Source organism: Labeo rohita, chromosome 2 (genome assembly GCF_022985175.1).
Source record: "Labeo rohita strain BAU-BD-2019 chromosome 2, IGBB_LRoh.1.0, whole genome shotgun sequence".
NCBI lineage: Eukaryota > Metazoa > Chordata > Actinopteri > Cypriniformes > Cyprinidae > Labeo > Labeo rohita.
Window position 1 is genome coordinate 14,702,504 of NC_066870.1, and position 26,749 is coordinate 14,729,252.

The window sequence follows — 26,749 nt, forward strand, 5'->3', positions numbered from 1 at the left end:
GCTTTTCTAAAATAATTGTATAGTTCTGCTTTTAAATGAAAAATCTATTAATCTATTATAATCTATTAAAAAAAAATGATAATCAACCACCAAATCAACCAACTCAGTTGATGTCAATTGAGCTGAACCTGCATTGAACTCTAAATATTCCTATTATAATAAAAAGACCTCGAAATATAAGTGGGCTTGTTTTGCTCAGATGTAATTTTTTATCATACTTACTAGTATTATTGCACCAGTAAATCATTTTATCAGTCAAAAAGGGCAAGTAAGGGTGTGATATTGATAAATATTGATCACTCTTGCTTGGAAAATTAGCTTTAAGATTGGCATTTAAGACATTTTATTGTTAAAATGGCCATTTAAATCAAAATTAAATTCCTGTATTGATGCTACATGAGTGTTACAGTGGGTTAAAGTCGCTGACAAAAAAGGTTTCAGATTGCTAGTAAATATTACATATAATTGCACAGAAACATTAACACATCGAATTAAATGTGAAATTTGAATGTAGTATGTTGATGTAGTATTTTCTTGTAAAGCATCCTCTAATTTATTTATAGTTTTGAAAAATCATTTATAGGACAATAAATAAAAAGGAGGAATATTTAAAGAAAAAAAGAAAAAAAAAAAAAAAAGAATTACCAGAATATTAAGATTTTAATATTAAGTTTTTTGCTAGTAAATATTACAAATAATTACACAGAAATTATGTGGAACTTAAAATTTGTAGTAGAAAGCCCGATATAGTATTTTCTTGTAAAACGTTCTCCAATTTATTTACAACTTTGAAACCTCATTTTTAAATAGTGTATGAGACAATAAATATAAAGGAGTAATATTATATTAACTTATCAGAATATTAAGTGGGCTTGTTTTGTTCAAATGTACTTTTTGTCATACTTACTTGTATTATTGTACCAGTAAATCACTTGTATCAGTCAAAAGGGGCAAGTAAGGGTTAGCTATTGATAAATATTGATCACTCTTGCCTGGAAAATGAGCTTTAGGATACAAATTTAGAACATTTTATTGTTTAAATATGCATTAAATCAAAATTAAATTGCTTGATTGGAGCTACATTAAGTGTTATAGTAAGTTTAAAAAAATGGTGTTACAAAATTTTAAATTTTTTAACAAATTGCTAGTAAATATTACAAATAATTACGCAAAAACAGTAAGCAACACATTGAATAAAACATGAAATTTGAGGTAGAAAGCCTGATGTAGTATTTTTGGTAATACTTTACAATAAGGTGTCAATTGTTAACATGAATGAACAATACATTTATTGCATTATTTATCAATCTTTGTTAATGATTGTTAATAAAAATGCAGTCGTTTGTTGTTTGTTCATGTCAGTTCACAGTGCATTAACTAATGTTAACAAACACAACTTGTGATTTTAATAACGCATTAGTAAATGCTGAAATTAACATTAACAAAGATTAATAAATGCTGTAGAAGTGTTCATTCTCAGTTCATGTTAACTAATGTATATTAATTAATGAACCTTATTGTAAAGTGTTACCGTATTTTCTTGCAAAACATACTCCAATATATTTACTATATTATAAATTATTTAAAATATATATATTATAAAAAAGACAAAAACTTACCAAAACTTTTTTAGTTCAGATGAACTTTTCATCATACTTACTAGTATTATTGCACCAGTAAATCACAAAAAGGGCAATTAAGGGTTTGCTAATGATAAATATTGATCACTCTTGCATGGAAAATTAGCTTTAAGGTGCACATTCAACACATTTTATTATTTAAATGAGCATTAAATTAAAATTAAATTGCTTTATTGATGCTACATGAGTGCTACAGTGAGTTAAAGTCACTGAAAAAAAAAATTTTTACATTTTTTTCAAATTGCTAGTTACAAATAATTACACAGAAACAGAGTGTAACACACTGAATTAGGTGTGAAATTGGAAAACCTAATATATATTTTCTTGTAAAAAATATAAATGAAAAAATTGAAAAATAATTTTTAAATAGTGTACGAGACAATAAATATAAAGGAGGAATATATATATATATATATATATATATATATAAAGACAACAACTAACTAGAACATTAAGACATCAAGTGGGCTTGTTTTGTTCAGATGTACTTTTTATCATACTTACTAGTATTATTGCACCCGTAAATTACTTTATCAGTCAAAAAAGGCAAGTAAAGGTTTGATGTTGATAAATATTGATCACTCTTGCATGGAAAATGAGCTTTAAGATGCACATTTAAGACATTTGTCTGGGTCTGAGTGTGTATTTGCCACATGGTGCCCCCCAGACATGGGCTGTTGTCTGAGGGTGAGATGACCAGACTGCTCGTTTCTCCCGGCTGGTCTCAGAGCAGTGACTGTTAGGTTAAGGGGTGGGCCGCTCTGCTTTTAACCGGTGATAGATGATTGCAAGGGTGAGGTCTCCGACACTCTGCAACTGAATGGTCCATTGGCAGCCATTGTTGTGGACAAACAGCGAGATAATCCCACAAGCCTTCTCTCAATTCTGCAGTGATTTAGAGCTTTCTCTCGCCCACCTGATCTCCTTTAATTTCATAATATTCCATTAGCCCCATAAAAAGCAATTACGCCTATTTGAATTGCGAAAAGAGAAGCGCGCCGCACCTTTCGCGTTTGCTGTTCTCTCATTAACGAAAGCAACAGGATTGAATACATCACCGGGAATGATTACGTCGCTCATGTTCGCACTGAAATCTAATCCTCATTCTTGTTCCCCTCTTTTCAGCACTAATATACTTTGCAGCTCAGGGCGATTGTAATGCTCTGGAACATGTGGCTCCATTAGAGGGATAAAAGGGTGGTTGATAAATTGTCCTTTTAGTCCCTTTCTTTGACTCCACAAATTTACATTATCTAACAGGGAACAAATGAAAAGGCCCTGATTAGTGTGGAATGAGTTGGAAGAGAAGCCATTCATCTTTGTTAGCATCCCCCTGTGTTCTTTTATGTTGTGTTTTTACAAGGATGGGAGCCAGTGTGCTTTTCCCATTCGACAGCCCAGCTCATGGACTGACAGAGTGGTCATCACTAACGCTCTCTCTCAGTGTCCCCCTGAAACAGGAGTTCAACACTCTGAATGCTGGTGACTTCTGAATAACCTCCTGAGGTAGTGGGAGCTCACCCTTAAATGACCCCTCACTCTGAAGAGATCTTGGGGGGCGTCGAGGGGTCTTCAGACCCTCTGCTAGCCTTGTGGGCACTGAGCGCTTGGAATCTGGAGAATTTTCTTTTTCCCCTTCTCCAAAATCTCAAAGGCCATGGTCAGCAGATCTTGCACTAAGCAGTTTGTAGACAAAGAATATTATGATAATCCCCTGACCCAATAAAACTGCAAATTAGAATGCTAATCTAAAATCTTTACCTGGTTCTTGGTTTAATGTAAGCCGTTTTGGTTATTTTACACAGTTGTAGTATTTTTATTGGTATTAACATTTTATTGTTTAGAAATTATATAATGAATTATGTAAGTTATTTCATTTAAAAACTCCCCATTATATCTTGCTTTTAGTGCATATACTATATTTAACTCATTAAATCAAAATTAAATTGCTTTATTGAAGCTACATGAGTCACTGAAAAAAAAAAATTGTGTGACAGTTTTCAAATTTTAACTTTTAACTTTTTTTTTCTCAAATTGCTAGAAAATATGTGACCCTGGACCACAAAAGCAGTCAAATAGGGTAAATTTCTTTAAATTGAGATTTATACATAGTCTGAAAGCTGAATAAATAAGTTTTCCATTGATGTATAGTTTGTTAGAATAGGACAGTATTTGTCTGAGATACAACTATTTGAATATCTGGAATCTGAGGGTGCAAAAAAATCAAAATATTGATGAGAAAATCGCCTTTAAAATTGTCCCAATTAAGTTCTTAGAAATGCATTTTACTAATCAAAAATTAAGCTTTGATATATTTACAGTAGGAAATTTACAAAATATCTTCATGGAACATGATCTTTACATAATATCGTAACTATTTTTGTCATAAAAGAAAAAACAATAATTTTGTCCCATGCAATGTACTACTGTGGTTTTGTGGTCCAGAGTCACATATTACAAATAATTACAAAGGAACGTCAAGTACCACAGTGAATTAAAAGTGAAATTTAAAGGAAAGTCTGATATAGTATCTTCTTGTAAATCATGCTTCAGTTTATTCACAACTTTGAAAAATATTTTTCAAATAGTGTATAAGACAATGAATAAAATAGAGGAATATTATAAAAATATAAAAATTGGATTTTTAATAAGTTTTAAATCACATTCATACAAAAACAACAACAAAAAAGTAATTAAAAAATAATACACAAAAACTAAGGAGCTATTGTATATTGCACATTAGCAAAATACTAAAATAATTATATGATAGTTTACAAAAATCCAAAATAAATAAATAATCAAATAGTATTTAAGTATTTTTAATTTTTGTGAATGATAAGGAAAAAACAGTATGTTATACGTTTAATTTTGCAAATTAGTATACCTTGAATTTTGCAAATTGTACAACTTCGGTAGGCTGTCATTGGGAGAGGTCTCTCCTTCGCCACCCCCTCGGTGGGGCCCCAAGTGTGCGCAGCGAATCCTCAGTCAGATCGCGGACAGCAGCGGGGAGATGCTGCCGTCCAGAACTGCAAAACAAGACACTTTACGAGAAAATTGGACTGTTCTTTCACATTGGTCCAAACATGGATAATAACGACACATATCTGCATCTTAGTAAGTGCTTAGTAATTTTACGTCTGTTTTTTAATTCCCGGAAGTCGTGCTGTTTTCTTTCCATGCCTCTCTGTGTTTGAGTGTCCCCCCTATGCCGTGTGTTATCTGAAGTACGGATTCTTCAGACGGACTTTGTACGATATGCTCGTAAATTGTACGTGCTTGAGTTATCGGCGCAGTCGTGTCATGTGTATTGACTTGGAACCAGTGCCAATGTTAAAATCAGGTGATAAAGATTGTGCCTCTCAGTCAGGGTCAGGGGTTGGCACTTTAATTGCGGTTATGTAATTTATAGCTTTCCAGAGCGCCTCTTGTTAAACTGTTCGCTGTCGAGTAGTTATTAATGGCTCTCAGTTGGTATCTGGACAGCAGTGTGTCGTGGGTTATTTATTTGTTTATTTATTTATTTAGCAACAGTTTCGACTCTCAGAAGGTGTGTAAAATAACCGACAGCTGCCGCGAACTGGATCAACCGTTGACGGGTGCAGAAGATCAGAACAGATTTGAACCACATGTGGAAAACGTTTATTTATTTTCTTATCATGAACATATACACTGGCTCAGTCATCAAACTAAGAGTAAATGTGAGAGGAAATACTGCTGGATAGGTCTGACAGATCACCAGGATGCTCTGTGTAACGTCTGTAACTTAACCCAGCATCAGTTTTATCATCAGTTTTATTTCTTTTATCAATTATTATACGTTTCTTTTGGTGCTTAAATGTATGTACACGCTGTGTCATGTTGTGATGAAACCATTCACTTCGTTGTTTTCCATTATAAAGACTCAACAGTCTACTCAGCGTAGTATCGGTTGTGAAATTGATTATTTTGTTCTAGATACCACTATGTTAAATAATTGTCATAATTTAACCACTAAAAAGTTGTTATTTTAACCACCACGAATGACTTATTTACAGTGAAAAACTGTTATATTTGAATATCTTTTTGATAATGGCTTACTGCCTACAAGTTTGTAACTGATGCAACATTTGTCATCCAGCTTTTGTTTGAATGACTTATCCAGTGTGTGTTAAACTAAAATATTACCTATTACACGTACAGCCATTAATTTAGATGTCTGGGGTGAAAGTGTGTGGACATTTCTCACAAAACTAAGGGCCCGAGGTAATGCTTGTCACAGCACATAACATCTAGCCTGGAGTCATTGTGTTGCCTTCATTAACACCCTCCTTGTTGTGCTTATTAATCTCACCCCAGATGCTGTTGTTATTCGGAGACAAATTGTAGAATATGAAGTCTATTTTAAGATTTTATCAGGCACTAAATGAGTTGCACGCACTCTAATGTCAGTCGCTGCCTAGAGCTGCGTAATTTGCGTTACGCGCGTCATTTTGCACGGAGGGCCTCATGCTAAAAACAGACACCTTCTTCAGCTTAAACATGGTTTTAAAGATTTTTGTAGAATTTGTAAATTGCATTGTTGTCATGAAAATATTTATTTTCTAGTATTAATTTATTACTGGTTTATTGTATATAAAATATAGCCTGTACAATTGAAGTCAAAAGTTTACATACACCTTGCAGAATCTGCAAAATGTTAATTATTTTACCAAAATAAGAGGGATAATTCTAAATGCATGTTATTTTTATTTAGTACTGAGCGGAAGATATTTCGCTCGACGGCTGAGAGACGGCTATGCAGCTATTACAACGCTCACTGATGCTTCAGAAGGAAACACGATGCAATAAGATCTGGGTGGTGAAACTTTTTGAATTTAAAGATCAGGGTGAATGTAACTTATTTTGTCCTCTGGGAAACATGTAAGTGTCTTCTGTAGCTTCTGAAGGGCAGTACTAAATGAAAAAAAAAATATGATATATAGGCAAAGTAAGAAAAATGTACACTTAATTCTGTTCAAAAGTTTTCACCCCCCAGCTCTTAATGCATTGTGTTTCCTTCTGGAGCATCAGTGAGCGTTTAAACCTTCTGTAATAGTTGCATATGATTCCTATAGTTGTCCTCAGTGTGAAAAGATGCATCTCAAAATCATGCAGTCATTGTTGGAAAGGATTCGAATACAAAAAAACAAAGAATTTGTGGCACCTGAAGGATTTTTCTAAAAAAGAGCGAGCAGTTTAACGGTTCAGGAAAAACAAGGGACTCATGAACAACTGTCACTAAAAAAACAAAAACCAAAAAAAACATGGTTCATTCAGGTAACAACACAGTATTAGGAATCACATGTATGTAAACTAAATTTAAACTTCTTAATAAATAAAAAATAACATGTATTTTGTATGATCCCTCTTATTTTGGTAAAATAATTAACATTTTGCAGATTCTGCAAGGTGTATGTAAACTTTTGACTTTATAAAATATATGTTTACATATACAAGCCTATATAAGTGACGCAAAGACCATCAGATTTCTTATATATGCAACAATATGCATAAGAAAATTATCATTAAGAAGTATTTGCAAGCCAAGAGGGCTAGAGCTGTGAACATTTCTCTTTACTTGTCTACAAAATGTGGAATTGACAAACCATACTACATCTGATTATTCATGATTTTGTGTATACTGAAAGAGAGAGGCCTTGACGGGCCCTTCAGCATTGTTGTAACCATGTGTTCTGCTCATGTTCCAGCAGCCAGTGAATAGAGTGCATGATGAACACGTACAAGGCCAGTGTTTTGTCTTGGGTGATTAAAGACTTTTTTCTTCCTTGCGTATCCTATTCCACCTTCACTGTTGCAACTGAATACAAGTGTTGCCCTTCTCATGTCCTGAGAAGAAACCTACAACCACTAAGACTGGCCTCTCATCTGTGTGTGATGGGGTTGACAAAGTATGAATTTTACCTAGGCTGAGAATTGTTCTTTCAGCATCATTTTTGTCAGGAGAAACTGATAATCACTGATAAAATCTATTAGGATTGGGATCAGCATACATTAGTTTACATTAAATGTAGTCTGTAGCTATTCTAGTCCTACACAAAAACACTGGAGCACTGATCCATTAGATAACATTCAGTCCGAAAAAGCAATGGTGAGCACCGTCAACACAGGCCTGGTTGTTATTCAGCTTGCTAATCTAATTGACGATTTTTCTGCCCCAGTTATGACAGTCTCTCCCAAGGACAGTCTCAGAGAAAAACCATGTTCCAGATCGCTCACCCCCATGCTCTTGGTTGTGTTACTCCTGCTCCAAGGTCATTCCTAGATAGAAATGTATTTCAGTAGCTTCCTTATTCATTGATATTGCTCTCTGTGTGATCTATTATTATTTCACATAAAACAATAATGAACATGGAATTAAAAATGTGGGGTTTTTTTGTTTTTTTTTTTTGGATGTGAAATAGTGATTGACATCAAACACATCGTTCGAGATGTTTTATTAAACACTACCACAAAGCCAATTCGGCACACATTCCTTTTCTGACATTTAGAACTAAACTTTATTATCAGACTTTAGGCCTGCATCAATAAAGTAGTTCCCCTGTGAGCCACGGGATGATAATCTCTTTAATCTGAGTAGGTAATCCAGCATCAGTCCGCCACACATCCCCAGGGGGATTGTTCCAGCTTCACCCCCTTATTCAGCAGGAGAACAGATACTTGAGGATCCAGCATAGTATATCTATCTTCCTGAAAAGATAAACAAGCGAAATGAACTGACTGCAGTTTGTCAAAATTGCATAGCAGGCCATGGTGGTGCCAAAACAGGCAATTTGTTACTCAGTTTGCTATCTCATTGGTAGATTTGCATATGATCTGCTTATATCTCACTGACAGTTAGGTTTAGGGGAGGATGTTTTTTCTTCAAAACAAAATTCCATACAAATCACATCATAAAAATTAAAACAAAATCGCCATCTTATAACTTTGTTATAATGTTTTCTCATGAGATCGGGTTGTGAAAAAAGTCCAGTTTGGCTGGATGACTTCTTCTCTTTTTGAAAACTTTTTCTGAAATGCTGTATGTCCAAGGCAGGGAGTACAATCAAATAACCACAATTTTCTTCATGTTCTTATACAAGGTCTTACTAAACACCTAGAAGACACAGTGTTCTCTGTCCTAGAGTCAAGGTTTCCTTTTTCAAGCTGGAAGTCAAGGTGTTTGGGTTTAAAAACTATACAATCATCTCTGAGGTTTCATGTGTTTTCAAAAAAGTTTGGGAAACTTGAATTTCAGCCTAGTTTTCAGTTAAACTTTTACTAACCTGATTTCAGGTCTATATTTTACATTTTCATGATTTTTGTTTTAAAGTCTGTGACTTTCTGAGATTAATTCAATATCTCATGGCTCCTAAAATCATCTATGTGACTTTCAGGGCTACTACACACTACATAAAGCCACACTAGGTTTTATTGTGGTAACAATGCACTTCTTTGACAAATGTACGCTCCACAATCCTATTGAAGCGTTCACAATAGCAATGGGAGTCATATGCAGCCATATGGTGTTCTGTGCTACACAAGCTTATTGGATATTTGGATGATTGAGTGACTGTATTGATCTTCTATAATCTCAACTAAAGCAAATTATTGCTTCTCATTCTGCCATAGAGATTTGCTGAATAATCAACAAATGATTACTTCTATTCAGATTCATTTCACTTAAAAGGACAGTTCACCCAAAACCCAACACTGTTGTTCCAAACCCGTAAGACCATAGTTCATCCTCGGAAAAGAAATTAAGATATATTTAATAAAACTGAGAGCTTTCGGATCCTGCATAGACAGCAACACAGCTATCACATTCATGGCCCAGAAAGGTAGCAAGATTGTAAATTATTAAAATATTCAACAATTTTTTTCTCTTCCGTGACAGTCTTTGACGTTCTATTTGACTATATATTTCTAAATACAGTTTACATACACCTTGCAGAATCTGCAAAATGTTCATCATTTTACCAAAATAAGAAGGATCATACAAACTGAATGTTATTTTGTATTTAATACTGACCTGAATAAAATATTTAATATAAAAGATGTTTACATATAGTCCACATGAAAAAATAATAGTTGAATTTATAAAAATGACCCTGTTCAAAAGTTTACATACACTTGATTCTTAAAGGGGTCATCGGATGCGAAGTTCACTTTTTCATGTTGTTTGAACATTAATGTGTGTTGGCAGTGTATGTACAAATCTACCCTATAATGATACAAATCCATGCAGTGGTTTTTAATTAATCTGTAAAAATAATATCCCCTTTTTCAAATCGAGCCATTCTTAGATGCCTGTTGGTGTGCCGTCACACAGACAGAGGCCGCTCCCACGATAGTTGATTGACATGAGCGTCTTACCTCAGATCAGCTGTAACAGTTCAACTTCCACTGTTTCGATGCTGAAGCAGGGATGAAAGTTGGACAAAAATATCTCTGAGCGATTGAGGTGTTGTGTTGCTTGATGTACTAATGCACATAGTGGTTGTCATTTACTGCTGCTGAAGATGCTGTGGATTAAGTTTGTTTGTGAAGGGAATGCGTCTCCCGATCTACATAAATGCATATATGTTCGCGCAAATCATTTGTGATCCAGCTTCACTTACAGCAGAAGTGAGTATAAGTTTCTTTTTTTTTTTATGAATCTCTGCAATCACTTTTCATAATAACGTGCTAGTTAGCAAGTTTAGCGGCTAAACGCGGCTAAATGTGGCTAAAGTAAACAGGCTCGTCACTCCACAGAGAGAAGAGAGGGGCGGGGCGAACAGAGCTCATTAAAATTTTAAAGCAGCCTCGACCAGAACAGTATGATTTTTGCAGAGCTGATTTTGGCAAGGTAAAATGGTGTTGTTTTACACAACCATTGAGAATTTTTAACCAAAGTATATTATAAACTTTTTATTAAGACCCTAAAGAATCATATCAACTTGTGGTAAATGGGCATCCGATGACCCCTTTAATACTGTGTTGTTACCTGAATGATCCACAGCTGTTTTTTTTTCTTTAGTGATAGTTGTACATGAGTCCCTTGTTTGTCATGAACAGTTAAACAGAAAAATCCTTCAGGTCCCACAAATTCTTTGGTTTTTCAGCATTTTTAACAATGACTATGATTTTGAGATGCATCTTTTCACACTGAGGACAACTGAGGGACTCATATGCAACTATTACAGAAGGTTTAAACACTCACTGATGCTCCAGAAAGAAAAAACAATTTATTAAGAGCAGGGGGTGTGAAAACTTTTTGAATTTGAAGATCAGGTTAAATTGAACGTATTTTGTCTTCTAGAAAACATGTAAGCATCTTCTGGAGCTTCTGAAGGGCAGTACTAAATGAAAAAAAAAAAAAAAGATATTTAAGCAAAATAAGAAAAATGTACACATCTTCATTCTGTTCAAAAGTTTTCACCCCAGGTCTTAATGCATCGTTTTTCCTTCTGGAGCATCAGTGAGCATTTGAACCTTTTGTAATAGTTGCATATGAGTCCCTCAGTGGTCCTCAGTGTGAAAATATGGATCTTAAAATCATACAGTCCTTGTTGGAAAGGGTTCAAATACACAAAAATGCTGAAAAACCAAAGAATTTGTGGGACCTGAAGGATCTGAAGAACAGCAGGCAGTTTAACTGTTAAGCACAAACAAGGGACTCATGAACAACTATCACTAAACAAACAAACAAAAAAAAACAGCTGTGGATCATTTAGGTAACAGCACAGTATTAAGAATCGACTGTATGTAAACTTTTGAACAGGGTCATTTTTTATAAATGAAACTATTATTTTCTGTTGTGGACTATATGTAAATGTATTTTATGTGAAATATTTCATTCAGGTCAGTACTAAATAAAAAATAACATGAATTTTGTCTTATTTTGCTAAATAATTAACATTTTGTAGATTCTGCAAAGTATAACTTAAAGTAAACTTCTGCCCTTAACTGTACACATGATCTGTTAAGCATTACAGAAGCTAATAATGTTTTAAACAAACTGCTTTATTGCAGTCGTCTATCTTTAAATCTGTTTTAAGAACACTGGCACAAACTCTGCTGACCTATTAAAATTGTGTTTTGAGTATTCTGTTTAGATATCTGATCTCCAACCAGTACGAGTGAAAGAAAATGCCAGAACGGTGGCTTTGAGCATGCACACCCAGTCTTTCCAAGGATAGATGTTCCTTGTGATCAGACTGTGACATTTAGAGGTCATTAATAGCACAAGAATCTAGCCAGGGCACGGAGACCACTCTCCCCTAACACACTTGAGTATGTGTGGGTACTGAGGATAGCTTTTACAATGTTCCCGCTGGTCATCCAGGGCATTACAGGGCATGTCACAGTGACAGAACCATTTCAGTGTGAGGAACAGGAGGCATCACAACAAAGACACTTGGAAAGCAACCACTCTATCATGCCTTTAAAATACACTGAGAGTGAGTCAAAATGCTTTATTGAGATGATTTGACTGACATTGGACTGGGTTTATGCATGTGGCTGATTGTAACGTGAATTTGAAAACTAAGATGTGTGTATTGTGAAGGTGTGGTGAGGGTCTAAACTGCATCTCATCTTAAAACTGCATGATATTTGGCTTCTGTTATAACTTATTTTAAAATCAACATTGCTTGATAGTGTAATTGTGCAGTTTGTTGTTCATTCTACCATTTCAACATCTCTCAAAAAGAGTGTTGTTATGTCTATTAGTCAACCAATCATGTTTTTACAATGACCAATGCAGAGATCTAGAGCTGATATAATGCAGATATGCATATTAGTTTATATAATGTATAAATAATGAGCATGTGTACAATGAGTGAGAGACCCGTAATTTAATGCGTGTCTGAAATTTGATGTGTGATGATCCGTGAGTGCTCGCAGTCACTGCCACTCACTTTTTTGACCCCTACTACTGTGCAAATGCCACCAACCATTACTGCCCTCATTGACATGGCCCCCATATGTCTCACAGCATTTCTAGAATGAAAATGTCAAACTGTCACAGTACATTTTCTGTATTTATGTAGTAGATGCATATAGGAGATATGTGTGAAACATTAACTACTCAACCATGTCTTTACATTTTTTAGAATTATAAATTCATTATTTTAATTTAATATTTAGATTTGTAAACAAAAAACAATGCTTTTCTCAAATTGTAACATAATTGTAGAATTCTAAGATATAAAAAATAAGACTAATCCGCTATTTCTGTTCTCAGGTTCTTCATTGCAGGTAACACACGGACACCTGAGCTCTCCTCCGTCCCAGCCACCTCTCAGCTCCATGGTGTCCCACCATCACCCCTCCATCATCAACGGTCTAGGGTCGCCATACTCAGTCATCACTTCCTCCTCCCTGGGCTCACCTTCAGCCTCCATGCCCACCACGTCCAACATGGGCTATGGAGTACTCAACAGTCCACAGGTACAGTACAGAGAAAGATGGAGACAGAGTGTCTATGACAGTGGTTCTCAGTGGATTTTTAAATGTGTCTTATGCTCACCAAGGCTGCATTTATTTGATAAAAATACAGTATATATATGTGACCCTGGACCACAAAACCAGTCTTAAGTAGCATGGGTAAATTTGTATACATTACATAGATCAAAAGTATCGATTTTTCTTTTTTGTTCCAAAAATCTTTAGGATATTAAGTCAAGATCATGTTCCATGGACGTATTTTGTACATTTCCTACCGTAAGTATATCAGAACGTAATTTCTGATTATTAATATGCATTGCTAAGAACTTAATTTGGACATCTTTAAAGGATATTTTCAATGTTTATATTTTTTGCACCCTCAGATTTTCGACTAAATAGTACCATACATCAATGGAAAGCTCATTTATTCAGATGATGTATTAGTTTTACTTTCCCAAAAACTGCCCCTTATGACTGGTTTTGTGGTCCAGGGTCTCATATTTAAATGTAATTTGGGGTTAAAGAAGAAGTCCCAGAACAGAAATTTACAGATAATGTACTCATCCCCTTGTCATCCAAGATGTTCATTTCTTTCTTTCTTTAGTCATAAAGAAATTATGGTTTTTGAAGAAAATATTTCAGGATTTTTTTTCCATATAGTGGACTTCTATGGTGCCCCAAGTTTGAACTTAAAATGCAGTTTAAATTCAGCTTTAAACAATCCCATATGCAGTTGTAAATGATCCCAGCCGAGGATGAAGGGTCTTATCTAGCGAAATTATTGGTTATTTTCATAAAAATAATACAATTTCTATACTTTTTAATGTCTAACGCTCGTCTTGTCTTGCGCTGCCTGAACTGTTTTTTCTGGTTCATGACAATATGTCGAAAAACTCCCATCTCATGTTCTCCCTCAACTTCAAAATCGCCCTATATCGCTGTTTTACTTTTTTTTTTGGTTAAGTGTTCACTTTGCAAAAACTGGGTCGGTACTTCTGTAGCAATGTAGGATGATTTTGAAATGATTTTTGAAGTTGAGGGAGAAAATATGATTGGAGTTTTTCGACATACCCTAACTGTCTTGAGCCAGAATACACAGAGTTCAGAGAGCAGGACAAGACAAGCGTTTGAGATTTTAAAAAAAGTATTTAAATTTTAATGAAAATAACTGATCGTTTTGCTAGATAAGACCCTTCTTCCTCGGCTGGGATCATTTACAACTGCATTTGGGATCGTTTGAAGCTGCATTTAAACTGCATTTTGGAAGTTCAAAATCAGGGCAGCATAGCAGTCCATTATATGGAGAAAAATCCTGAAATGTTTTACTCAAAAAACATCATTTCTTTACGACTGAAGAAAGAAAGACATAAACATCTTGGATGACAAGAGGGTGAGTACATTATCTGTAATTTTTTGTTTTGGAAGTGGACTTCTCCTTTAAAGTACGTAGCACTGAAACCGCATTGTAATTGTTAGAATGGCCAAGGATCAGCATTAGTGGTCACTTAGTGGTGCTATAATAGGAAAAAAACATGAAAATGGCTGTAACTATACAACTGTTTGACCAGTTGACTTGAATTTTGGTTTACATTGTCTTTATCCAAGGTGCCTCCCACATCTATGAAGGCACTGGTGTATCTTGAAAAACATGGCCAGCATTGGCCAATGAAGCTTGAGCACCCATTAGACAAGGTTAATAGAGGCCGATCGGAACGAAACTCAATGGACCTGATTAGGAGCTTTTGCACTGGAGGAACCTTTTCATAGTTCCTAGAACTACTGGCGGACATGCCTGCTTTTTGGCACATTTGCACTGCAGGGACTATGAACCTATTTAGTTCTAGGAACTCTTTTTGAAACTAATTTAGCTCATACTTCAAATTAGGGTCTAAAACAGTTCTATAGGAACTAACAGTGACATAAGTGTATACTGATTGGCCAGACGCATACCAAACAGCAGCTACTCTGCATATTTTGCATTGAAAATATTTATTGCACAAACATGGAAAACAGCAATAACGGCATTTAGCTACCTGTTGTCTGCAGCATTGTGTTTTTTTCTCAGCCTCGATGATATGTAACACTGCAAGTTGTCATAGGAGATTAAGTCAGATTTTCATGCTCTTTTAAAAAACTTTCAATCATTTGGTGGTTTTGGTAATTTATTTTGTGGTAATTTAATTTGTTTTGTGATTGCAAAGTCATTTAAATTCATTGGTTAAAAAGGGAGGGGAACACTGAAGAACAATCCTGAAATAAAATGTTTCTACAATTGTATGTATTGTAGTTACTTTGTATACATTTACAGAAACTAGGAGTGCTCATAGATTAATATAACAAAACTTGGACTATAGTAAGCCTTTGAATATTGTTGTGGACAATCAGGCGCCATGAAGTCAAAAAAAGCTGATAATCACCGGTCTATGAGACATTGTAATGTTCATATCACAAGACTAAACATAAAGTCTTCTAGATTTTAACAGTAAAAGAAACATTTAATTATTCATATACTATCAAACAATTTTAAATTCTCCATTCTTATATCCTCTCTATAAGAGAAGTACTCCCAGATGTTTAATAAGCACAACCTTTATCATTTCTTTGCTTTGGATCATTAGTGCTATTTCACAGAAGAGATAGTGGGACATCCATGCTTCCGATCGGAGAAACTTTCACTGCAAGACCTAACCAGCGAGGCAAATGCAGAATGCTCTTTTAATGCATCTCTCCTTTCCTCTGCAGGGCCTCCCTCTAGCTCGAGGGAGAACAGCCCATTCAGTTTAGTCTAGCCTAAAAAGAGCTAATGTAGCGTGACGGACAGCCCTAGTATAACCTTGGCTCACATGGAGAAAGATATCATTGCGTTGCGGCTGCGCTACAGCGGGCACAATATGCAACACTTCAAGAAAGCTGTGGAAGCCTGCCATACTATTAGCTGTAAATAGCATCATGTGTAAAGTAGGGACGCCTCTATAGAGGAACGCTCTCGTGAGCGAGGGCCAAGAGATCTGAATAATGTATGGGCTATAGGCAGCAGATTAAAGAGAGTGAACGTGACGGTGGCTGCTGTGTATCACCTTCCGAGCATCTTTCTGCCTCACCGAACGGCTCAGCGTTTCAGGATGGCGCTCTCACAAAAATGTTTGTGTGAGTGTGAATGCATGACTTGCATTTACCATTTGAAGGATTCAGAATGAACATTCTGCCTGTTAAAGTCAACATGTGATCAAAGTTTACTTAATGCATGTTCCTGGTCTTATTAACCATATATTATTCCAGTTAAAAGAAAATGTTTTTAGAATCTTTCAGCAGAATGCCATATGAATCAAGCTTACGTCACTTGGGCGTTGGTTGGCAGGTTTTCACAACAAAACCCGCCCAACTGCTACTCAAAACTAGCCAAAAACTAGCCCAACTGCATTAAAAATCGCATTCCGAGGGGTTAAAATACACGTTTTTTTTGTTGGTGTTCCCCAGGCAAATTCGTATTTCAGGGGCTAAGTATGATGTTATTGGATGATGTTATCGCTTCAACCCGCAGACATTAAACTAGTGTTAAACTAACCCGGAAACTAGCACAGGAAAACCACAGACTTGGCAACACTGGCTGCGTGGATGTTAGCTAATAGCTAAATCGCTATTTAGCCATTGTTGTACCTTTGCAAAAGAAAGAGATATTTTCTCCAAACTGAGGACACGTACGTAGGAGCTAAATCTCAAAAAAAACTTGGAGTTTAACCACTTGGTGATACAATAATAGGGGGGAAAAATGAAAATGGCTGTAACTATGCAATCGTTTTACCAGCTGACTTCAAATTTGGTATACAGTGTCTTTATCCAAGTTGCCACTATTGGCCAATGAAACTTGAGCACCCATTAGACACGGTATTAGAAGCCGATCCAAACAAACTCGATGGACCTGTTTGACTCATGGCTTTAGAGGTCTGTTAGAAATTTGATATTTGGATGGCGCTATCAGGTTTTGCACATCTTATATCACGTTATATCAAATGTTTCCATACATATACACAATATTCAAATCATATGTTAGATTTCCTCACTCTGAACAACTTTGCCTCTAGAACCACTGCTGTCAATCAAACCATTAAAAGTACACTTTAGTATTTAAAAATAAATGCAGAAATAATAATACTTTAGAAGAATATGCTTATGCCAGAACTGAATCTAACGTTTTGGACAATTGCATTGCAATTAAATGTAATACATGAAGTTTGCTGAACTTTAGACTGCTTTGTGATCCACTTAAGTAGGACTCAAGTCAGTTGTATTTAATTTAGCAGTTACTTCTATATGACTTTTATATTAAAATATGGTTAAAGTGTACTGCCGAATATACTGTCAAGCATTTCTGATAAACTCAGATAAATGGCGTGTATTTAAATATATTTGAAATGACACATTTGCAATGATGAAGTTGCAATTTACTACATTTAAAATATGTTAACTTCAAATGTAATATCAAATAATAATCTACAGTTGGGTGTTGGTTGTTCTACAGTCATTTACTTAATTTGGTAAAAAAAAAAAAAAAAAAAAGACCAGTTTATTAAAAATTACTTGAAAATCTCTCATTATGCCATATTATCACCAACTTCTAGTAGATTTAGTTGTTTACTTGTTTTCCTTCAATTAGCACAGGTTTTGTATTTCTTTCTAGAACTGAAGCTTATGGTCCTAAGTTTTTGGGAAAAATATAATTGTGGATAATTTTGGCAATTTTCTTACTGTGAACAACTTTGCCTCTAGAACCACTGCTGTCAATCAAACCATTAATGAAATATTTGACATAATGTAAAAAAAAAAGCTACTTTTTCAAACTTAGTGAAAACCGGATGATTTTTGCTAAGCCTGAGGTGCAAGTTTAAATCAATGAGGTCTACGATAAGTTGCAGAAAGAAATACAAAACCTGTGCTAATTTAAATAAAACAAGTTGATAATAAAGACTGAATCTAAAATTTGGTAATAAAATAGCATAATGAAAAATGTATGTGTGTTTTTCTGTAGGCTGGTCATTTTTGACCAGAAAACACCATAAGTGTAACAAGGTTGGAAAATAATTCCAAAAAATACAAATATTGTAAATGTTTTGGGGGAAGTTGTTATACTCTGTGTAAGTCAGTAAGTTTTAGTCCAGTGCAATAACATTAACTAGCATTTTCAGAAAAAAAGAAAATCCTCTCTTTGTCAAAATGACCAGAATGCAACAAGAGGGTTAAGTGAGGCAAAACAAGAAATTCCAACAAGAAAATATGCACTTATTTAACAGAACACATGATATGTAGAATATTGGACACTCTGTTGCAGTTAAATGACAAAATAAGCATTTAAACCTCATACACTGATTTGTTGAGTACATGTTGCATAGTATACATGCATAGTACATAATTTGGGACATAACTATAGTTATGAAAGTGTACTCTCTTTGAAAACTCTTAGTGGCCTTGTATTACATTAATATTATATTATCTGCAGTTTTAAAACATATATACTTCTTTTAAGATTTGAAGTACATTACAAGTGCACATTTAGTACAATTAAGCACACTTTACAAGGGTTAGCAAGTTCACATTCGGGTCTGACTCTATTCTGTTACGCAACTCCAACTTTTAACTATCCAGACCCAGTTTATTCAAATAAAGTCACACGCTTGTTTAATTCTCAGAAATACATTATTAATTATGCAGCATTTATGTAGCAGGAGTTGGTTTGTTGTTGTGTATGATGCTTGAAGGCTGAGTTTAATGCACTAAATACTGTTTCTTGTGAAGTTTGGGGAAGGACAAAATTGTATAAAATATGAATTAACAGAGCTCCCCGCTTCATTAAAAATACACATCCTGACAATGTATTTCAAAAAATGTTCCGCTTTTTAAAAAGTCCATTGACCCAGTGGGGTTTAGTTGGTTTGTTTTTTAGTTTCCATTCCCTGACCTTTCTATCTCTCTCTGGGCATGTGTGTCTAATTCTATAACAGCCTTCTGACCTGTACGTGAACATGATCTTGTTTCGCTCATAAAACTTGTCAAGTCAAGTATGACCGTTTGCTGCCCTCTACTGGTGAAGACAAACTTAATTTACACTTAGCCAATACTTTTAGTGTAGTTAATGACTTTTATTTATTGTAACACTGTAAATGATATAGTCCGTAGTTACTGTATTTCACATTTCAACCATGTAAATGTGGGAAACTAAGTACATGTCTAATGAGGCTCAAAGCAAAAAAAGGTGTAAATGAACATTCCTCTTCAGCCAAAGGAATCAAGTCACATGATCCAAAGAGGAAGTGCTCAGGTAACGATTTGATTGTTTAGGTGGTGGGAAACCACACACGCACAAGCTTACTTTGTTGTTCTTTTCTCTCTCCTTTCATACAGATGAACTCTATGAACAGTGTTAGCAGCTCAGAAGACATTAAACCTCCTCCAGGATTGGCTGGACTGGGCAGTTACCCATGCAGCAGCCCGGGTTCCCTTTCCAAACACATCTGTGCCATCTGTGGAGATCGATCCTCAGGTAAGTACCCTCATAAAGTACACATACACCACTACATGTTTAGTCATGCTGATTCTCTCTTTAAATGGAGTCTGGCTGACTTCCTGGAGCTTGACTGGGATAGTTAACCCAAAAATAGGAAATCTGTAATGAATTTGTTTCTTCTGTGGAACTTGAAAGAAGATATTTTGATGAATGTTTGCAATCAAACAGTTTCGGGTCCCATTGAATTCTACAGTATGGACAAATAATACAATGGAAGTCAATAGGAGCCGAAACTGCAAACATTCTTCAAAATATTTTCTTTCATTTTCCAGAAGAAGAAAAGTCATACAGATTTGGAACGACATGAGGGTGAGTAAATGACGACAGAATTTTTATTTTTGGGTGAACTATCACTAAAGACAGATATTTTAATATCAGATGATATGATAATGTAATATGTACGTGATCTTTCTCTGCCTACAGGGAAACATTATGGTGTTTACAGCTGTGAAGGATGCAAGGGGTTTTTCAAGAGAACTATCCGGAAAGACCTCACGTACACGTGTCGAGACAATAAAGACTGCCAGATTGACAAGCGCCAGCGTAACCGCTGCCAGTACTGCCGCTATCAGAAGTGTCTGGCCATGGGCATGAAGAGAGAGGGTGAGTGACTTTTATGAAAGAGACCGTCATGAATGACTTGTGTAGGTATTTTTGGGTTGTGAAACACTGCTTGAAGTAATAGAAATGTTTCATGTGTACAGCGGTGCAGGAAGAGAGGCAGCGGGGTCGGGAAAAGAGTGATACTGAGGTGGAGTCTAGCAGCAGCTTTAATGAGGAAATGCCAGTGGAGAAGATCCTGGACGCTGAACTTGCAGTGGAACCCAAGACTGAAGCTTACATGGAGTCCAGTACAGGCAACTCAGTGAGACACCTTATGAAGTTTTGTAAAAAGCAATGTGATGACCAGTAATAATTAAGAAATATATATATATATATTATTAAAGCAAGAAGCCCCAAGAAGCCGTGGTTTACAGTGAATTTATAACAGCTAATGGGCGTAACAGCTAAACCCTCTTAGCTGTTATAAATTCACTGTAAACCACGGCTTCTCTGGGCTTATGGCTTTTATAAAATGGTTATTTCATATACGTAGTAAGGTTTTTACAAAATGAAACAGAGCAAATAAAGTGTAATGATATTTAGGGCTGCCCCCTAATAGTTGATTAACCGTTAGTTGACGAGAAGAGGCTTGGTTCGACCAAATTTTTATTAGTCGCTTAGTCTCAGATAAAAAAAATTCCACAGGAAGTGGCCAAGTCACGCAGTCTGTGACAGACAGATCATTAACGGCTGTCTATGTGGTCATATAGTACATCAGGCAGGACATCCAAACGCTCACCTACCATTCATCAACCTCAAATATGGCTTTTCATCTGAAATTTGTAAGTAGTAGTAACTTTACGTGGCAGCTCAATCTAAAAAAATGAATAGTAGTGCACTGCATGACAGATGGAGGCACCAGTGCGGTCATGTGCTCTTAAAATACTTTTGGTCATACAGATATGAGTAATACTTTTGAATCTGTAAAGACTCTATGTTTATTTATGTGCACTTACAATAACAACAAAACATTGCACTTTTGTAAATGAATGAAAGCAAACAGGATGCGCTTTCTACTGTCTCGTCTCTGTGAACTTGAGTCCGAAACTTCGAAACTCTGTGTAACTTGCCTTACAAACATGAAAAATAGTGAAATGTCTACTTTTAAATGAACCAGTTTAAAAGGAATACAAATATTTTTTTAGATCGTATAATCCGTATGAAACATGTAGGCGCATCAACTACTGTGGAGATGATGAGTCAGTGTCGCCGACTTCATCTCTTAAAGGAGAAGTCCACTTCCAGAACAGCAATTTACAGATAATGTACTCACCCCCTTGTCATCCAAGATGTTCATGTCTTTCTGTCTTCAGTCGTAAAGAAATTATGGTTTTTGAGGAAAGTATTTCAGGATTTTTCTCCATGTAATGGACTTCATTGGTGCCCTGATTTTGAACTTCCAAAATGTAGTTTAAATGCAGCTTCAATGGGCTCTAAATGATCCCAGCCGAGGAAGACGGGTGTTATCTAGCGAAATGATTGGTCATTTTTTTCGAAAAATAAAAATTTGTATACTTTTTAAGCACAAAAGCTTGTGTAGCACAGGCTCTGGGATGCGTGTCCTCGATGCTACGAAATCATGTGTAAGTTCATCGTCTGTGTACTGAGTAGGGCGAACAACGCCATCTTATTTTCTTCTACAACTTGAGAGGAGGACATCCTTGTACCTTTTTGTTTGTAAACAGCGTATAAAAAATTTGTATTTTCCGAAAAAAATGACCCTTCTTCCTCGGCTGGGTTCGTTTAGAGCCCTTTGAAGCTGCATTTAAAGTATATTTTGGAAGTTCAAAATTGGGGCACCAATGAAGTCCATTGTATGGAGAAAAATCCTGAAATACTTTCCTCAAAAACATAATTTCTTCATGACTGAAGACAGAAAGACATGAACATCTTGGATGACAAGGGGGGTGAGTAAATTATTTGTGAATTGTTGTTCTGGAAGTGGACTTCTCCTTTAAGCCAAAAACAAAGAAAGCACTAGGTTATCAATAAATTATTAAAACGTTTATGCAGTCTCCTTGCTGTTTTTTTCCTGAAACATTCATAATTGTTATATCTGTCAGTGTTTTATTAGGCTGTGTAGGCAATTAAAGGCTCATTATTATGTTTTATATGGTTTGTTAAACATGCAACTAATAGTCGACTAATCTTTAAAATAAACAAGTACTGGTCGACCAGAAAAATCTTCAGTTGAGGGAAGCCCTAATGATCTTAATAAAAACATTACTGCCCCGCCAAACAATTAGAGAGATTTCATTTTCATTTTTTCTTTCTTATGGTACATTTTTTAATATGTACATATTTTGATTCTCAGACAAATGACCCTGTGACCAACATCTGCCAGGCTGCAGACAAGCAGCTCTTTACTCTTGTTGAGTGGGCTAAGAGAATCCCGCACTTCTCTGATCTTCCTCTGGACGACCAGGTCATCCTGCTGCGAGCAGGTCAGTATCCCTTTATTCAGATGTTAAATGTGTGTGTGGAATGTACAGAATGTTCTCACTGTTGGTGCATCTGTGTTTGTGTTTAGGTTGGAACGAGCTGCTCATCGCTTCATTCTCACATCGTTCTGTGACGGTTAAAGATGGGATTCTTCTGGCCACCGGCCTGCATGTCCATCGCAGCAGTGCTCACAGTGCTGGGGTCGGCTCTATATTTGACAGGTCAGGTTACAACACAGAACCCGTCACCATCTTAAACCTTCCCTAGATGCATATCCCCAAAATGATATGGACATTTAAGCCACACTTAAAGGGACAGTTCACCCAAAAATGAAAATTACCCCATGATTTACTCACCCTTTAGGCTCTCTAGGTGTATATGACTTTTTTCTTTCAGATGAATACAATTGAAGTTATATAAAAAAATGTCATCACTTTTCCAAGCTTTGTAATAGAAGGGAGCGTGTGTTATTTTTCAGTAGTCCAAAAGAAGTATTATAAAGTGCATCCAGGGGGTTAATAAAGGCCTCCTAAAGCACATCAATGAATTTGTGTAAAAAAAAATATTCATATTTACAACTTTATAATCCGTGTGTAATTCTAGCCTTTGCTAACTGTCACATGCATGTTAACAAGAGAGTGCCATGCTTTTGGACTATTAAAAATTAACACCCACTCACTTCCATTATAAAGCTTGGAAGAGCCAGGACATCTTTTAATATAACTCCGACTGGATAACACTTAGAATGACTTGAGGGTGAGTAAATTATGGGGTAATGTTTATTTTTGGGTGAACTATCTCTTTAAAATGTGTGAAAACAAGTTCACGAAAAAAACACCAAAGCATCTTTTAAGTAAAACATTTCATAATAACTAAATGCATAACAATGTTTGCAGGGTATTAACAGAGCTAGTGTCTAAGATGAAGGACATGCAGATGGACAAGACAGAGTTGGGTTGCCTAAGAGCTATTGTCCTCTTTAACCCAGGTAAAGATCTGTTCTGAGTCTTTAAACACAAGCAAGAGTCCATACCATTTCAATAAGTCACAACAGATGTGCCTAAAAAGTAATTTGACTTCTAATTAATTGTTATAATTAATAAACTAAGGATATTGAGTTAAAGTGTTCAATTCTGGAAATGTGATTAATTATTGAAAACAGTTAACACTTTAATATAAGTGTACTCTAATAAAGTACTGACGAATCATTAACAAACTGTTAGTTTATAGTTAATTCATAGTTTCTAAACTGTAGTTAATACATTAATAGACTCCATACAAATAGTGAATTCTCAATTCATTATCACTGTAAAAACACAATAATTATCGTTTAATCATTATAATAGTGTGTGTGTGTTTGTATATATATATAATTCCTATTTAAATATACTTTAATTGTATACCAATTATATACTATAATATACTTTAAAATATAATTTATTTCTGTGATCAGCATCATTACTCCAGGCTTCAGTGTCACACGATCTTCAGAAATCATTCTAATATTCTGATTTATTATCAATATTGGAAACAGTTGTGCTTCTCAATATTTTTTGGAACCTGTGATTCTTTTTTCAGAATTCTTTGATGAATAAAACATTGAAAAGTATTTATTCAAAATAGACGTCTTTACTATCAATTTTTATCAATTTAACACATCCTTGCTGAATTAAAGGAGAACTTTATTTTCCCGTTCACTTCCAGAACAACAATTTACAAATCATTTACTCACCCCTTTGTCATCCAAGATGTTCATGTCTTTCTGTCTTCAGTCGTAAAGAAATTTTGTTTTTTGAGGAAAACATTTCAAACTTCCAAAATGTAGTTTAAATGCGGCTTCAAAGGGCTCTAAACGATCCCAGCCAAGGAAGAAGGGTCTTATCTAGCGAAACAACCAGTTTTTTTCTGAAAATAAAAATTTGTTTACTTTTTAAGCACAAAAGCTTGTGCAGCACAGGCTCTGGGATGTGCGTTCACGTACTATTGAATCACGTCGGAAGGTCATGTGGACGTAGGCGGAACCACAGACCCAGTGTTTACAAAGCGACTCGCAAAGACTAAGTGCAAGTCAAACGCTGTTTATAAACAACGATGTTGGATGATTCTGAAGTTGTAGGAGAAAATAACATGGAGTTTTTCAACATACTCTCGTTCAAAATGAACGAATCATTCAAGAACGTGCATGCCAGAGCCTGTGCTACATGAGCTTTTGTGCTTAAAAAGTATACAGATATTTATTCTTCGAAAACAATGACCGATCGTTTCGCTAGATAAGACCCTTCTTCCTTGGCTGGGGATCGTTTAGAGCCCTTTGAAGCTGCATTTAAACTACATTTTGGAAGTTCAAATTCGGGGCACCAATGAAGTCTATTATATGGAGAAAAATCCTGAAATGTTTCCCTCAAAAAACATAATTTCTTTACAACTGAAGACAGAAAGACATGAACATCTTGAATGACAAGGGGGGTGAGTAAATTATTTGTAAATTGTTGTTCTGGAAGTGAACTTCTCCTTTAATTAATCACTTTTTCCCATTTTCTGTGACCTAATGTAAAGTTAGCTATTTATGGTTAATGAGTTGTTAATAAAGTATTATCTAACTCTTTACATATAAGCTAATTAAACAACAATAATTTGGTTAATTACAGTGACAATGAATGAAGAACTCACTATTTGTTATAGAGTCTATAAATGAAAAATGTAAAAAAAAAAAGTAATAAGCAGTAATATGTAATTATTTAATTAAAAAATTATAATATATAATTTTCAGAATATTTATCAGAATATATTAATCAATGTTTTATATAAAATCTAATGTTAATATTTAATATTATATATTGTTGCATTTATTTTATTGCTAATTAAATATGCTGTTGTTGTAAATGTTACTATTATTATTAATTATTATAATATACAATATTTCATTTTCTATAGGCACTGTTTGTTGATTCAGTGTTTAACAAGTTTATTAATGGGGCAGTACCATTAAAAGGTTTTCCCTTTTAAGGGATAGACCACCCAAAAATGAAAAGTTTGTCTTATTTTCCCTCATGTCATTATTTTACCAACTTCTTCAAAATATACATATTTTTGTGTTCCACAGACGAAAGAAAGTTGAGTTTCCGTTGTATTTAAATATACATATTAGTACCTTTTGAGGACCTTTTCAATAACAAGCTGTTGTAACCTTAACAGTTTGGTTTTTCCAACAGTATAGAATGGTCAGAAAGTGCAAGTAATGAGAATTTCCTGTTTAGACAGCAGCATTTAGCAAGTCAGAATGATGAAATATATGTGTTCTTATGTTTTATGTAACTGTCCCTCTTATAGACGCAAAAGGATTGTCAAACCCATCGGAAGTCGAGGCATTACGGGAAAAAGTGTACGCTTCACTGGAGGCCTACACCAAACACAACTACCCCGATCAGCCCGGCAGGTAGTACCCGCACTGCTACCGTGATATTTTATTGATGCAGCAGCACTCCTGTTCTTCTTTGGCTTGTTATTAGTGCGAACAGATACAGCATGTAGGTCATGCAGGTGTAGCGGTAGAGCCTGAGCGTTTTTTATTTTATTATTCACGCAGGTTTGCCAAGCTGCTCCTCCGTCTGCCCGCTCTGCGCTCCATAGGACTGAAGTGCCTGGAGCACCTGTTCTTCTTCAAACTCATCGGAGACACACCTATAGACACTTTCCTCATGGAGATGCTGGAAGCGCCGCATCAAATCACATGACACAAGTCTTACTATGTGTAAATATCCCCCAGCGCACACTTAACCCCAATATAACAAAAAGAAGTTCTTATTTTGTACCAAGCACAATGTGAAAAGCAAACAAACACACAAAAGATTTGTATTGGTATTTTCAAAGAAAGAGACACTGTTGAAGTAAATTGTAAGAGTACTGTAAACCTTTATTTTGTACATAGATTTTACCATCTGTGATAGCTGCAGAAACTAAATGTGAAAATATTTAATTCAAAGCAAAACTGTATAAACAGTCACCAGCAATGAGTTTAGAATTCTGTGAAATTAAAAAAATCTTTTAAAATGTT

General features: G+C 35.2%; 1 protein-coding gene across 4 annotated transcripts; it reads left to right on the plus strand.

Moving 5' to 3' along the window:
* Window positions 1-4,605: 4,605 nt before the first annotated feature.
* Window positions 4,606-26,749, plus strand: rxrga (retinoid x receptor, gamma a). Of its 4 annotated transcripts, none has more exons than XM_051136782.1 (11): window positions 4,606-4,757; window positions 12,889-13,094; window positions 13,317-13,367; window positions 19,488-19,626; window positions 20,074-20,253; window positions 20,355-20,515; window positions 22,568-22,697; window positions 22,784-22,916; window positions 23,592-23,683; window positions 26,026-26,131; window positions 26,282-26,749. In XM_051136782.1, exons 1-11 carry the CDS (start codon window positions 4,727-4,729, stop codon window positions 26,427-26,429), a joined length of 1,377 nt encoding a protein of 458 aa, XP_050992739.1. In that variant the 5' UTR covers window positions 4,606-4,726; the 3' UTR covers window positions 26,430-26,749. The 4 variants fall into 4 exon arrangements, with proteins under 4 accessions (XP_050992739.1, XP_050992748.1, XP_050992723.1 ...); XM_051136766.1 differs by lacking the exon at window positions 4,606-4,757 and adding an exon at window positions 11,898-12,103; XM_051136791.1 differs by lacking the exon at window positions 13,317-13,367.